This window comes from Phacochoerus africanus, chromosome 2 (genome assembly GCF_016906955.1).
Source record: "Phacochoerus africanus isolate WHEZ1 chromosome 2, ROS_Pafr_v1, whole genome shotgun sequence".
Taxonomy (NCBI): domain Eukaryota; kingdom Metazoa; phylum Chordata; class Mammalia; order Artiodactyla; family Suidae; genus Phacochoerus; species Phacochoerus africanus.
In genome coordinates, this window is record NC_062545.1 from 18,904,188 (window position 1) to 18,920,881 (window position 16,694).

General features: G+C 40.7%; 1 protein-coding gene across 1 annotated transcript in view; it reads right to left on the bottom strand.

Annotated features, from left to right (window-relative positions):
• ADGB (androglobin) overlaps positions 1-16,694 on the bottom strand; it is a 160,083-nt gene that overhangs the window by 63,441 nt on the left and 79,948 nt on the right. Inside the window, exons 15-20 of the mRNA XM_047769989.1 lie at positions 16,204-16,387; positions 15,358-15,421; positions 11,345-11,447; positions 7,665-7,806; positions 5,870-5,984; positions 2,378-2,545 (exon numbers count right to left, since the gene is read on the bottom strand). Coding sequence (XP_047625945.1) covers positions 2,378-2,545; positions 5,870-5,984; positions 7,665-7,806; positions 11,345-11,447; positions 15,358-15,421; positions 16,204-16,387 — 776 coding nt within the window. The remainder of the gene's footprint in view (positions 1-2,377; positions 2,546-5,869; positions 5,985-7,664; positions 7,807-11,344; positions 11,448-15,357; positions 15,422-16,203; positions 16,388-16,694) is intronic.

A 16,694-nucleotide genomic window follows, 5' to 3' on the forward strand; every position in this document is an offset into this window, starting at 1 on the left:
TAAACTGGTACAGCCACTATGGAGAATGGTTTGGAGGTACCTTAGAAATCTATACATAGAACTTCCATATGACCCCGCCATCCCACTCTTGGGCATCTATCCGGACAAAACTACTTAGAAGAGACACATGCACCCACATGTTCATTGCAGCACTATTTCCAATCGCCAGGACATGGAAACAACCCAAATGTCCATCGACAGAGGATTGGATTCGGAAGATGTGGTATATATACACAATGGAATACTACTCAGCCATAAAAAGGAATGACATAATGCCATTTGCAGCAACATGGATGGAACTAGAGACTCTCATACTGAGTGAAATGAGCCAGAAAGACAAAGACAAATACCATATGATATCACTTATAACTGGAATCTAATATCCAGCACAAATGAACATCTCCTCAGAAAAGAAAATCATGGACTTGGAGAAGAGACTTGTGGCTGCCTGATGGGAGGGGGAGGGAAGTGGGAGGGACGGGGACCTGGGCCTATCAGATACAACTTAGAATAGATTTACAAGGAGATCCTGCAGAATAGCATTGAGAACTTGTCTAGATACTCATGTTGCAACAGAAGAAAGGGTGGGGGAAAAAATGTAATTGTAATGTATACATGTAAGGATAACCTGACCCCCTTGCTGTACAGTGGGAAAATAAAAAAAATATATATATATAAAAAAAAAGAAAGAAAATGAGAAGACAAGCCATAGGCTGGGAGAAAATATTTGCAAAAAAGTACTTAAAACTCAATGAAAAGAAAAGAAACAACCTGATTTAAAATGGGCCAAAGGCTTTGACACCTCGCCAAAGAATATATGCAGATAGCAAATAAGCATATGAAAAGATGTTCCACAACATACGCTACTAGGGAAATGCAAATTAAACTGAGTTGCCACTACACACTTATTAGAAAGGCCAAAATCTGGGACACTGAGAATGTCAAATGCTGACTGGTATATGGACCAACAAAAACTCTCATTCATTTTGGTGGAAATGCAAAATGAAATGGTACAGCCATTTTGAAGACAGTTTGATGACAACTAAACATATTCTTAATATGATCCAACAATTACACTCCTCTGTATTTACCCAAAGGAGTTGAAAACTTATGTCCACAAAAACTTGTAAACAAATGTTTATAGCCACTTCATAATTTCCAAAACTTGGAATCAACTAAGATGTCCTTCAGCAAGTAAACAAATAAACAAACTGTGGTACATCCAGGCAATGGAATATTATTCAGCACCGAAAAATGACTTATAAAGTCATGAAAAGACATGGAGGGAACTTAAGAGCATACTTCTAAGTGAAAGAAGCCAATATGGAAAGAGCACATACTTTATGATATTCTGGAAATGACAAAACTATGGGGGTAGTAAAGAGATCAATGGTTGCCAGGGATTGGTTAGAGGAGGAATAAATAGGCAGAACACAAAGAATTTTTAGGGCTGTGAAACTATTATGTATATTACAATGATAGATATGTGTCATCACGCATTTCCTTAAACCCCTAGAGTGTACAAACACCAAGAGTGAACCCTAATGTATACTATGGACTTTGAGTGATTGATGTGTCAGTGTGGGTTCATCAATTGCAACAGGTGTACCACTCATGGGAGATGTTGATAATGGGGACAGGGAACATATGCGAAATCTTCATACCTTCTGCCCAATTTTGCAATGAACCTGAAACTGCTCTAAAAATTGTTTTTAATAAAACCAATTTTAACGAGATGTCCTATATTTTTATTCGCTAACTTTAGCAGCACCACTCCCCAGGGGACATTTGACAATGTCCGAAACCATTTTTAGTTGTCACAAGGGGATGCTACTGCTACCTAGAGAGAGTAGGCAGACCACGCTGCTACTGAAATGTCAGGACCACAACGAGAAAATCATCTAGCCTCAAATATTAATAGTGAACAGGGGGTACCACAGTCTTTTTACTTGACTCCCTCAGGTCTTTCTGTGAAGCCAGGATACGGCTCAGCCCCAGCAGAGGCACACGTTCTAAGTGTGAAGAAGTCAGTGCTCCTGAGAGCATCCATCTCTCAGTGGGGAAGGAGTTGGTGGATCAATGTCACAGTCGTCTCAACCTTTACTGGGACCCTTCTGAAGGATGTCCTCCACAGCTTGTTAGGATCCCCTGGAGCACTAAGCCCACAGCAGTAAGTACCATATCCTTTAATGAATATCCTTCTCTTTCTCATTCCATTCTTCCTACTCTCTCACTTCCACTGGCTGATATCACTTCCCAAGTAAACTATCCCCATCTAAAACATTTTCTCAGCTCTGAGTTTGGGGCTCGCTTATATGAGATACATTATTTCAAATGGAACATATTCTTCTAAGAACATTATAGCCTGCATGCTTACCCTGAAGTGCTGTGCAGTAAGTTCTTTATCCTGGAGAGGGATAGGGTAGTGAGCTGCTTGTAGATGCTTCAGGGCTGCAGGAAGTTTACCCTTATATTTGAAATTAGCAATCACGTGCCCAACAGCCTTCAAAATGGTTAAAGACTGCTCTGTAAATCGATAGCTCTCCTGTGAAGACAAAGCATGGGGGCCAGCCTCACTCTTGTTTCTTTAAGTATAATGCAGTTTGCAAAAGTTTAATTTACGTTAATATATTAAACATCTGCTATATGGTTGGTTTGATACTTATTTATGGAGGACTTACTTGATCAAAACATTTTGCTACGTGCTATGGTGTGAGCAGGAGAGAGAAAACAAAGAACAAGACTCCTGCTCTGGTAGGAACACAGAGAAAGAACACCTACCTCATACTGGGGCCCAGGGAAATTTCTTCACAGTGTTAATATCCAGACTTTGTACTGAAGAATGTCTAGGAAATAGACTGAGAGTGGTGTGGTTTCAGGACTAAGGGACAGAGACCAGTTCAGGGACAGAGCAATAAATAAAGAAGACATGAGGCTGAACTAGAATGCATGCTGGCTCCCTTTTGCTATAAACTCTAAAGATGCTATGAAAGAAAGACAGAGACAGGGGTGTCAGGAAATAACTTATTTTTAAAAATGGGGAAAACCCTGAGGTGTTTGCAGATTATCTTGACTAGCGTGTGGTGGGGAGGTGGGGAGTAGTGGAGAAGATGCTCAGAGCAGAGTGTGGCTGGAGGCAGCACGGAGAGGGTCAAGGAGGGGGAAAACTTCGTAAAGTCTATTTTTGCCCCTGACCTAGGGGGCGCCATGGTGCAATCATTGCTCCACTGTTCCCTGTAAAAATTTTGAGGAACGGCCCAGCAGGAATGGCATATTCCCTGTTGGGGTAAGAAGCAGAGGAAAACAGATGAAAATGACTCGCCACCTTCATTTATTTACTTCTTTTTGACCTCCTCCCAATCCTCTGAAGCCTAGGGAAAAGCCTCTTCTCAATGATGTTTCTCTGAGATGAAACCACAACCAGAAACGTTCTCTGGATAAAGGGTAGTGTCGGGGGTGATCAGGTACACCTCTGAGGAGACTGCGTCTCTCTGCTTTTGGACCAGGCTATATCCCCCTTTTGTTCTTTATTAGAACTGAAGAATGCGGGGGCCTGGCCTTAAGACTCAATAATTTTTACTGGGTGGAGGAATTGATAACCCCAGGCAAATATAAGTGCACAAATCAAAATAACTAAACACTTAGGGAGTTAAACCACCTAAAGCCTTAAACCAATTGCTTCCATGTCTTGGCTATTGGGTTATCGTAAATAGTGCTGCTATTAATACTGGGGTGCATATACCTTTTCAAATACATGCTCAGGATATATGCCTGGAAGTGGAATTGTTTGATCATACAGTAGTTCTATTTTTAGTTTTTAAAGGAACCTTCATACTGTTTTCCATAGTGGCTGCACAAATTTATATTCCCGCTAACAGTGCAGGAGGGTTCCCCTTTCTCTACACCCTCTTCTGCCTTATTATTTATAGACGTTTTGATGATAGTCATTCTGACCCTTGGGAGATGACCCTTCATGGTGGTTTTGATTTGCATTTCTCTGATAATTAGTAGTGCTGAGCATCTTTTCATGTGCCTGTTGACTACTGTATGTTTTCTTTGGAGAAATGTCTGTTTAGGTCTTCTGCTTATTTTTTGCTTGGCTTGTTTGGTGTTTTTTTGCTACTGAGTTGTATGAGCTATTTGTATGTTTTGGAAATTAATCCCTTGTCAGTCACATTGTTTGCAAATATTTTTCTCCCATTCTTAAATTGTCTTCTCCTTTTGTTGATGGTTTCCTTTGCTGTTTAAAAGATTTTAAGCTTGACACACATACCCCAATGTTCATAGCAGCACTATTTACAATATCCAAGACATGGAAGAAACCTAAATGTCCATCAACGTATGGATGGATAAAGAAGATGTTTCAGATAGATAAGATAGATAGATAGATATAGATATAAAATGAAATATTAATCAGCCATAAAAAAGAATGAAATATTGCCATTTGCAGCACCATGGACAGACCTAGAGAATATGATAGTGAAAAAGCAGACAGAGAAAGATAAATATTATATGATATCACTTACATGTGGAATCTAAAAAATAATACAAATGAATCTATTTACAAAATAGATACAGACACACAGACATAGAAAACAAACTTATGGTTAACAAAGCAGAAAGAGGTTAGGGAGGTATAAATTAAGAGTAAGAGATTAACTGAAAAACACTACTATACATAAAATAAACAAGGATTTACTGTATAACACAAAGAACAATATTCAATATCTTGTAATAACCTATGATGGAAAATAACCTGAAAAAAAATATAAAACTGAATTAGTTTGCTGTACACCTGAAACTAATACAACATTGTAAATCAACTATAATTCAATTTAAAGAAAGAAAAAAAGGAAGGAAGGAAGGAAGAAACTAGATAACCCATGCTATCTAAAGCAGAATTATTATTTTTTTAAAAGAAAAGACAAAATGAAAACTTTAAGCAGCATAAATCTAAATAAGGGGATAAGGGGCATTTACATGCAGCTGGGCTTCTCGATCTTCCTTCTGTGTCTACTGAGTGGGAGGCAGAGGATTGATGAGAGATGGTAGAGAAAGAGAAGAGGCAGCAGTAGGGAATTCTGCACAATCACTGCCTGGAGAGGCAAGCATGCATGGCTGGAACATGACTGGGCCATGGAAGCATGAGCAGGAGGGAGGCCGTCTTGAGCCTTCTGGATGCTGCTCTGACCAAGAGGCTTACTAACTGGCTAAGTGGATCTCATCTCACTAATAGGAAGCTGTGCTATGTGGAGATGGATTGGAGGGAGCAGGTGATGCTGAATTATGCATTGGGAAGACTTTGTGGATATCTGCCCCCAAAATACATATGCCCATATCTAAACAAGTCAGGACCTCAGGGAAGATGCTAGACCCATTTTCCTCTCCTTTCAGTCAGAACAGAGGAGCTAGAGAAGCTAAGAGGAGATGAAGAAGTGACCGAACCTTCCAGTGGACCCAGGAGACACTTTTTTTAAGGTCAAGGAAGGGGACAAAGGAGCACATAATAGCAACAATTTAAACTGTATTAAAAAGGATTGTACTGATCCCTAATGCCTCCCAAAGGACCTGCAACACTACGGGGTCTGCCTGAGGTGTTGATGATATGAGAGGGGATTCGACAGAGCCGGGGTGAATAAATAAAAGAAAATGAAATAAAATAAAATAACTTTATTTGTATCCCTACAGAGTTTCGACTATTTGTCAACATCCATATTTGGGAATTTTGTGCCAAATATACTTAATAGTTTTAAAAATTAAAAAAAAAATGGGTATGTTGAATAAAAAAAAGGAAATACGGCTTGGTTTAAAATCTTTGAAAATAAGGCACACACATACACATACAAATCACATTTGCCGAACTATTTACCGGTTCAAAGTTGGGTAGCACAACGTCTTCGTCCCCGACGACGAAGGTCACCATGCTGCAGATGTGTATGGAATGGCCCACGGGGGCGTACGCGGTGAAGAGCAGCATGTGTCGCCTATGGAGAAGGGACAGGACATGAGGACCAAGGATTCCTTGTTCACTTCTTGATGACACTGTGCTCGAATGAGGTAGGTACATTAGCAAAGGCTGAAATTTGGAATGCTGATGAGGCAAGGACTGATGAATGCTCACTCTGCAAAAACCCTCAGAGATCAAGGAATCTGTATTTCCTTCATTACGTTGGACAAAAGCAGTCACACTAAATGACCAACTTGCACATATTGGCGGTATCTCCCCTACCCTGCAGACTTCATAACACAAAGAACAATATTCAATATCTTGTAATAACCTATGATGGAAAATAACTTGAAAAAAATATATATATAAAACAATCAGTTTGCTATCCCCCTATCGGCAGTAGTAATCCACGTTGGCATAGAGCTTCAGAGATTTCCTAGGCGTTTTCTCACAAATGCATAATTTCCTGTGTGTAAATGGTGTCTCTCTCACCAGGCTGTGACATCACCGAGAGCACAGAGTTCACCCCTCACCTCTCTGAGCACAGAGCATGCTCCAAACTGATATGTGGACAGGTGAGGTCCTGTGTGTGGGGGAGGGGAAATGCAGGTGAAAGTAGATTCCTTATCCAGTCCCTGTCGTTTGTCATCTAGATGAATGAGCCCCCATGCAGAGTAATGATTTCCAAGAGAATTTCTCCAGACTAGACTTTTTAGGGGAGAGGTGAAAATATAGAAGTTTTGAAATTTATTATTTCTCTGGGAATATTGGATACTTGCCATAGATTATTTTAGCATTTGGTTTTGGGCTTTGCTTTTTGTGCAACAGCCATAGCTTTTCATTGATCACATAAAATTATCATGACTGATCTTGGGCAATTCAGTAAAAATGTTTATTTCATCCAAAGTATGAGGTAATATTTTGAATTTTATTTGTCAAAAACATGAAAACTTTTCTTTTTTTTTTTGGTCTTTTTAGGGCCGCACCCGCAGCATATGGAGGTTCCTAGGCTAGGAGTCGAATCAGTGCTGAAGCCGCTGGCCTATACCACAGCCACAGCAATGCCAGATATGAGCCTCATCTGTGACATACACTGCAGCTCATGGCAACACCGGATCCTTAACCCACTGAGCAAGGCCAGGGATCAAACCTGCATCCTCATGGATACTAGTGGGGTTCGTTAACCACTGAGCCATGAGGGGAACTCCCAAAAACTTTTCAATTATACATACTATCTTTAAAACGGAAAATGTGTTGTGTTTCACCAACTTTTATCTTAATTCAAAAAAAAACTACAGGTAAAATTAAAAACAAACTACAAGTAAAACAATAGATTTGTGGGGAAAATGTGTTTCTCAAACTGTTTTTAAACAAAATCATGGTTCTTTCTAAGGAATATAGTAAGTTTTATAATAAAACATAAAAGGTCATTTTAATAAATTAATCAGGAAAAACTGGGTTAAGCCACTTTAAATTGTATTTTTTATGAAAGAAATCAATAGATTCTTTGACAATCATGACTCTTTCAAAATGTACAGTATCTCTTCAACTAACTTGCTGACAAAACTGTTTTTCTCAAGAATAATGATGATAGACCTAAGCCTTATGAAATCACTTTAGAAAACAATATACTAGAATCCATATTTCATGACTTTGCAGTCAAAAGTTTACAAGTTTTCAAACTAATTTTAGTATAGGAAAAACAGTCACACCTTACCCAATAGGCAGGCGAACCACTGTAGCCTTGGTAGCATATGTGTGAATCTTTGCAACAGGATCTCGTGGACTCACAGATTTCCAAGAAACTGTCTCAGCAATGAGTAGTCCAGGCTCTGTGGGAGGGCTGTTTTTTGTTAAAGCTTTAGGAAGAGAAAAAAAAAGAAAGAAAAAGAAAGAAAGAAAGAAAGAAAGAAAGAAAGAAAGAAAGAAAGAAGGAAGGAAGGAAGGAAGGAAGGAAGGAAGGAAGGAAGGAAGGAAGGAAGGAAGGAAGGAAGGAAGGGAGAAAGGAAGGAGGGAAGGAAGGAAGACAGGAAGGAAGGAAAGAGAAAGAAAGAAAAAAGAGAAGGAGGGAGGAAGGAAGGAAGAAAGGAGAGAGAAAGAAAGAAAAAAAGAAAGACAGAAAAAAAGAAAAAGAAGGAAAGAAAAAATAAGTTAAAATTTGATTGTGTGAGTATAGTTGACCTTCAGTGGTATTGCCTTTTATCAGTAATGATATTAATAACAACAACAACAGCAACAACAACCAAGAGTAAGAAACATTCTGAAAATATTCATAAAACATTAGAAACTACCCTGGGCAAGTGATTTCTAGAAATAATACTCAAGAGGAGTCAAGACCTTCCTCCCTATTCGGATTTTCTCCTCATAGTCATCCCCTAGGCAGAAGAAAGCAGGAATGGAAAAGTTAGGGAAAAGAGGACAGACAGGCATATTTCATTGTATACCGTTGCTTTTCTTATGTACGGCAGTAATTACGATATCCCTCTATGCAGTTTTTTGGCTGCACCCTCAAATACAAAGGTTCCAGGGCCAGGGATCGAACCTGCACCACAGTAGTGACCCAAGCTGCCGCAGTGATAACGCCAGATCCTTAATCTGTTTTGCCATAGAGAACTACATATTTTTTTTATCTTTTTGTCTTTTTAGGGCTGCACACGCAGCATATGGAGGTTCCCAGGCTAGGGGCTGAATAGGAGCTGTAGCTGCTGGCCTACACCACAGCCACAGCAATGCAGGATCTGAGCCACATCTGCGACCTACACCATAGCTCACGGCAATGCCGGATCCTTAACCCACTGAGCAAGGCCAGGGATCGAACCTGAGTCCTCACGGATGCTAGTCAGATTCGTTCTGCTGAGCCACCATGGGGACTCCCCAAGAACTCCATTTTTTTAAAGGAGGAAAAATACCATATCTGGGAAAATAAGACAGCGGAAAACCAAGGGTAAAATATCCAGCCATTTATCTAAGTTTTTACCTTTGATTCTTAATTTTGTGAGGATAAATACAAATAATTAACAAAATTTTAATTTTTTTTTTTTTGTCTTTTTAGGGCCACACCCGAGGCATATGGAGGTTCCCGGGCTAGGGGTCTGATCGGAGCTGTAGCCGCCGGGCTACACCACAGCCACAGCAACGCCAGATCCGAGCGTGTCTGCAAGCTACATCACAGCTCACGGCAACACAAGATCCTTGACCCGCTGAGTGAGGCCAGGGATCTAACCCAAAACCTCATGGTTCATAGTCGGATTCATTTCCACTGCGCCACGATGGGAACTCCAAAATTTTAATTTCAATGTCAAACGTTTCTCTTACAATGGATAGAAAATATGAACTATTCTTCATCAGTAGCTGAGGGCTAAATACTTCTCACCCAGTTTTCAGGTAACATTCAAGCTAAGGATTCAAGGCCCCCACATGGTCTGAAACACCTCTATGCACATAGAATTTCAATGTTCTAGGCTATGGTGTGGCCCTGGAGCTTTACCTTAGGCAGACATACTAAACTCACACCACTGAAATCTGGAAATTTCATTCAACAATTATTTATTGCCTACCTGCGACATATGGGACATCATTCAAAGCACTGGGTATATCTAGGTGGAAAATCATAGTCTCTGCCCTCAAAGTGGGAAAGAAATTCAATATTAAGCATTCAGCAAATATTTACTGAAACTGTGCAGTATCAGCTACTGCGTTGTTTTGTTTTGTTTTGTTGTTTTTTGTCTTTTTAAGGCCACACCTGTAGCATACAGAGGTTCCCAGGCTAGGGGTCGAATCAGAGCTGAAGCTGCAAGCCTATGCCACAGTCACAGTAACGTGGGATCTGAGCCTTGTCTGTGACCTACACCACAGCTCACAGCAACGCCAGATCCTTAACCCACTGAGCAAGGCCAGGAATCAAACCCTCGTCCTCATGGATACTAGTCAGGTTCATTAACTGCTGAGCCACAACAGGAACTCTCTCAGCAATTATTAATTTGAGTTAAATACATATGTTTTAAGAAAAGAAGCCAAATAATTAAAGAATGATGTTTTGTGCCTAAGTGCATGTGTTGACAAAAGGCTGGCCTTGGAGAAGAGAAGGAATAGCCCATCTCTGAGAACTGATGGGCCGCCTAGAACTTGGGGGAGTTCATTATAAGAAGATGAAGTGGGTCATTTCTGATTTCTTCTATCTCTTCACTGAAAACAGCGCCAAGGGCATCAGCTGAAAATGAGGAAGGGTGGGAGTGGGAGTTGGAGATGCAAAGGCACAGGAAGAGATCTGAAGGTCTGAAAGCATCAGTTACCCATGGGAGTAAGAGTAGGATAATGCATGAACTGGGGAAATGTCGGCTGTGCTTAGGGGCTTCCTGGGATTTGTGGTCCTCAGTTTAGAGTGAGACTAGCTAGTAGCATTTTTTTTTCCTCCCGTCATATTCAGCTGCTCTGATGCAACCCAAGGTTAGGCAAAGAGATACATTTAACCAATAATAGGATTTGCCAGGAACATAAGACAAGAGAGTACATTTGGGTTGAGGGCACATGTGAGGATATAAATACAATGCTGGGCCATGGAAATTGTGTTTAGAGTAAGAGAAATAAGGATGTGAGGAGAGTGGACACATAAAAAGTGGTAGAGTCGATGGATGGTGGTCCCAGCTCAGTCCAAGAATTGTAGGGGTAGGAGCTCTAGAGAGAGTGAACTGGAGATTCAGAGGTAGTGGTTAGAGAACTCGAAACTGATAGCAATAAGCCAGTTATTGGTACAATAAGGTCTAAAATACAGCCATGAAAGTAAGGGGTCAAGGTGGGATGGAAAAAAAGATCTTTGGAATTATCAAATCAAAGAAGAAAGAGGAGTTCCTGTTGTGGCGCAGCGGAAATGAATCCGACTGGGAACCATGAGATTGCGGGTTCGATCCCTGACCTTGCTCAGTGGGTTAAGGATCCGGCATTGCCGTGAGCTGTGGTGTAGTTGCAGATGCAGCTCAGATCTGGCGTTGTTGTGGTTGTGGTGTAGGCCGGCAGCAACAGCTCCGATCAGACCCCTAGCCTGGGAACATCCATATGCCTTGGGTGTGGCCCTAACAAAAAAGACAAAAGACAAAGAAGAAAGAGTTCATGACTTCCAATAGATTTTGAAAGAATCAAGAATGATGGTGTGTATAGGGAGAAAGAAACAGGGTGACCATGTGTGCCGAAGAGGTGACCACAACAAAGAGTGGGGCGGGTGGCAAAAGCGAGCATAATCCTGTATGTCCCAGGAGGATGATCTTGGGAAGTGGTGTGTGACTTCCTTAGCGTCTGGAGAGGGAATAAGTTCCTTCAACCAGAGTCTAAATTTTTTACATTTCTCCTAGAAAGAACGTGAGCTGGGCTTTCAGACTATAATTTTTCTCATAGCCCCCTTACCTCCAGATTCTCCCCAGCGAACCAACGCGGAAAAGCAAACCAGTAGTTCAATGGGTTTTAGACTGTCCACAAACAGATAGTAGGACACACGTTCATCTGAGAACTGTAAGAAATCAGATCCATCACTGTTAGTCTACTAAAGCTGTATGTGTATTTTCCACTTCTAAGAAAAGCACAATGCCTAACATTTATAGATAATGTGGCGTGTTCTAGACACGACAATAAGTACTTTACAGGTTGAATGATAAGAAGAAAATCATATTGATGGGTGAATGTTAGCAACAGTCCATGGAAGCTGGGTCTGGAGGGCCTGTGTGAGACTGACCACCACGTCAGAGAGACTCAAAGCTCTTCTCCATGAGTAAAAGGATACGCTTGTTCCAAGAATGACAAACAGAGGAAGAGATTGAGCCCAGAGCTGAGCAGTGCTCAGAGAGGGGTCCCTGATAAGTTAACAGATCATGGAGTGACTTTGGCAGAAGATGGAAATATATTAAGGTATCTTACTTGGTGGTGATATAAACCCTGCTATACCTTCTTTCTACAAGATCTTCAGAAATAAACCCATTACATGCTAGTGAACCAAGCTGCATATTTTTTTTTTAGGCACACAAGAAAAAGTACTGAGTACAACTGGAATGTCCCTTAGTGGTCAGCCCTGTGAAGATTACATGAACATGATTTAAATACATTCTATGTGGGTACTATTCATATCCATAATTATGAATGATGAAACTGAAACATAGAGAGGGTAAGTAGTTTGCCAAGGTCACAGAGCTTGCAAATAGCAAAGCCGAGATTCAAAAGTAGGTCTATCTATCTGACTTCAATGCTGGTCTTCTCATTTATTGTGTTATTATTGCATTTGTTTCCTAGTCCTTCAACATAATTTTGACGGATGGTATAGAGTAATTGTGTTTAATTTAACAGTCATTACACTTTAAAAGCTTTCTGTATTATTTTACATTTAAATAACAAGTTGGGAGATGAAAGAAAAGTCTCTAATAATACTGTGAGAAAGGAATCCTTGTTAATCAGGTATGACAAAATGCCTAGAAATGCTTGACACCGCGTAACTGTTTTAAATGTTTACTTCCTCCAGTGTTTTCCATCTGACACTTTCATTTGCTTTCTTTTTGCCGCAACATGTTGGTGATAGGGGCAGCTGTTTCAAATATGTACTATTTAAAACTACCAAGGACCCTGAGTTTGCCAGCCCAGCCTGTGTGACTGAGGGGTTTCTGCTCAGAGCTCATCTGCTGTCATGTTAAAGAAGCTGGGAATGTGAGGGGGAGGTGACCCTGGAGGCCACATGCAGGGGCTCTGCCCTGGTGCCAGCACACGGCACCTCTGAGAGCCCCCCCCGCTAACCCCCATGACATCTCCCATGGAGCATCTAAGAGGGGTGCAGAGGGAGCCCACGGGCTCTGTGCTCCAGCTTAGCTGGCAGCACCTGTGGCCACTAAAGTCAGGAGTGCTTGGCCTCAGACTATGGACAATACTTTCTGCCAATCCTTGGGTTCCCACAACATCCTCTAAGAAAAGGTCATCATCATTTTCTCAGACCATGGATGTTAAAGGAAAAAGAAAATTTCAGGGGAATGAGGAGACTCATAATGGATGCTGTCATTTTATTTTGTTAAGCTGGGACTTCAAAAAGAAAAAAAAAAAATTCTAGGAATTCCCACTGTGGCTCTGTGAGTTAAGAATCCAACTAGTATTCATGAGGATGCAGGTGTGATCCCTGGCCTCGCTCAGTGCGTTAAGGATCTGGCACTGCCACAGCTATGGCATAGGTGGTGGATGTGGCTTGGATCCTGCGTTGCTGTGGCTGTGGTGTAGGTTGGCACCTACAGCTCTGATTTGACCCTTAGTCTGGGAACTTCTGTGAGTTGTGCGTGCAGCCCTAAAAAGAAAAAAAATTATGTACCATCTCTTCAAAAATCAATAGGATGAGAATAAAGAACAGATGGCCATTTTCCAAGTACGCACACACACACACACACACACACACACACACACACACACTAGCGTGGTGATGTATAACAAAAACTCACATGCAAACTGTTCTTAGTAATAATGATGACAGCCAGAATTTACTTTCATTTACTAAATATTAGGCATTCTTCTAAGTAGTGGTTGTTGTTGCTGTTTTGCTTTTCAGGGCTGCATAGCGTTTGGTAGTCTCCAGGCTAGGGGCTGAATTGGAGCTACAGCTGCCAGCCACGGCCACAGCAACACAGAATGTGAGCCATGTCTGCCACCTCCACCACAGCTCAGGGCAACGCTGGATCCCTGGCCCACTGAGTGAGGCTAGGGATCAAACCCACAACCCCATGGATACTAGTCAGATTCATTTCTGCTGCGCCACGAATACATATTCTCTCATTTATTTCCCAGCTCTCTGATGTAGGACTCTCATCACTATCATTCTATAAATAAGAAAACTGAGACAAAGAGAACTTGAATCGCTTGCTCAGAGTCCCACCCAAGTGAAACCTGGATTCAACACCAGGCAGCCTGACTCCAGTTCACTAACCTACCTCCTCCAAAGATGCATTAGTGAGAAAGGCACCAGCTTCACATCAGAGAAACCTGTTCTCATGATGCTTGTGCCACCTCCTAATTGGTGATCTTGGGCAATTTACTCAAACCTGGCCAGCCTCAGTTTCCTTACCTGAATATTGATAAAATAATAGTACTTTCATTGAGTTTGCTAGGAGAAGTCGATACAAAAAAGAACGTAGGTCAGAGCTAGGAACAACTCCTATAAATGACTCTATAAGGTTATCACCTATAAATGACTCTCACTGAATTACTGCCAATAGTCTGAATATGACGATATTCCTACATGAACTGTAATCTGTACATTATTCTCCAACCATACGCTGGGTTCTATCATTCCCACTTAACAGTCTTTTTATGTTCATAAAGTCAAAGCATTCCTCTGGGTGTTTTGAGAGATAAACTTCAGAACCAGGTCAACCATTCTGCAGACCCCTCACCCCCACCCCCCTGGTTACTACTACAGACCTGAGTCTTCCTTTCATCAGAGACTCTTGAGGAATGCTCACAAGGCTTTCTCTGCCTTGTTTTCATCCCGTACAAGCACAAAGGAAGAAGTCAACTCCAAGATGCCTTGCTTCCCCCAACTGTGCATGCAGCTCATGGAGGCTCAGATTCTCACTGAGGGCTTGCATGGCCCCGTATAAGCAACAGGCAAGTTTCAATACAATTTAGTTCCTCAAATTCTGCTCAATGTAAGATTTGTTAATTATAAATTCATTCAACTATTTTTTTTTTAAATTAAGTTCCTACCTTGCCAGGACATGGATTGCAAAGCAAAGGAAAGGACAGAGCCTTCCTTAAGATGCTGACACCAAGTGGATGGGCAGGCGGAGAGTCCCAGAGATGTGATCAAGCACTTAGGACGGAAGGAGGAAGATGTCTGGGTGAGAGAGTCCCACTGAGTGCATGGAGTGAGGGTGTTGACCCAGACTCTACGGTCAGGGGAGGAGGTCTCACAGGATAAGGACATCCATACTGTTCTGAAGGACTTCTAGGCTTTGACCAGATGATGGCAACATGGATGAAGGGGAATGAACCACAGGAGGAGAAAGAATGTAGTTGAAAATGACAGAAATCAGAGAGAAAATGTGCTTATGTTTTAGGAACTGTGCACAAGTCAGTAAACACTAAGTGAAATCTAGCATAGTGAATTTATTTGCGCTTTTCCTTCATTTATTCAAAAGTCAAAATTTCCTTAATGTGAACTGATATAATAATGCTGCCCAGGATCTAGCCACTGCAATATGAAAGGATGGATCACACTTGGGAATATGAGGTAGCAGAAGTTTGCTTACTATCTGGATAAGAGGTCAGAAGACCCTACAAATTAAACTGTGAAATATAATTATGCTGCAGGTTTAGAAATGCTTGATAAATGTGAATTCACTAGCATGATTCAATCAACAATTTAAGAAGGGAAAGAGAAGAGATCATAACATATTTACCTTGAATTCTGTTTTTTGAAAGTTAAGGCAATATGAACTTGGCTTGTGGAAAATATATATGTTCCTGGAAAAACATTATTTACAATAGGTTATTGTCATTCTATGCAACAGACTAGTACTACTTGTTACGTTTCTTAGAAGCAAATTATTATAGATTGAACAGGTAAAAGACAGCTGAAAGTTAAAAAAATAACAACTCAGAGAAGAGAAAATTGGTTACCAGGAGCTAGGAGATGGGGGAAACAGGGGTGGGGGGAGGTTGGTAAAAGAGTGCCAACTTTCAGTTATAAGGTAAATAAGATCTGAAGATCTAATGAATGACATAGCGACTGCGGTTGATAACACTCTATCATATAATTAAAATTTGCTAAGAGAATAGAACTTAAATGTTCTCACACATAATAAAAAGATAAATATATGAGGTGGCAGATACGCTAATTAACTTAGTGGGGGGATTTTTCACAGTGCATGTGTGTATCAGTTCATGATCATGCACACTTTACTTACAATTTTGTCAATTTTATTTCTCAATAAAGCTGGGGAAAACAATAACTGCATTGAATTAACTGCCTGAAAAGGAGAGACATGATCTTTCTCCGGGAAAAAAAAAAAACTGTCTTCCTTAATCAACAAATAAGTTTTGAGGGTAAGCTGAAACTGACCTGAGACTGGTTTGGATATTCATGTTTCCTGTGGGCAATCCACTCACACTTATTTCCTTCTAATGTTTTTGTTTGATATTATATTAACACCAGACTGATAATGGTTGAACCCTTTTAAAAGAAAGCTAAAAATGAGTAGTTTATAGATCTGCTACATTAAATGTACACAAAAATTTACACATACTGAAAGCACACACAGAAGTCTTCAAAATCCAGCCATATTTCTTTGGAAACACCGTTATCTATTGTTGCAAGCTCTTCCTGAGATTTTTCCTGTGTTGCTGTTGTCTGGCTGAACAAATCTCGTTCTAAGCTGGTTCCCTCAGCGGGATGAGCTATGTCATTCAATCCAAAATCCATTAGTTCATCTGTGCAAAGCAGAAGCAAAGCAGAAGACAACTGTGTCAAACACACCAATATTGTTACCTATTAAGTTATTAAGATGTGGAAAGTTTTAGAGGGGAGCTCACACACTGAAGTCTGTTTTTGAGAAAATATTTACTGAGATAATCATTTACACGCAGGCCTCCGATTTGTGGAAGTCCATATGGAGACCCATTTTTACACACTCAGGAGAACTTGGTCATAACTTACACGCCTAGTAGAGGGCTCAGAAATTTTGAAATCACTTTCATAAATCTGTGCACACGTTCTTTAGAGATTATAAAGTTATAA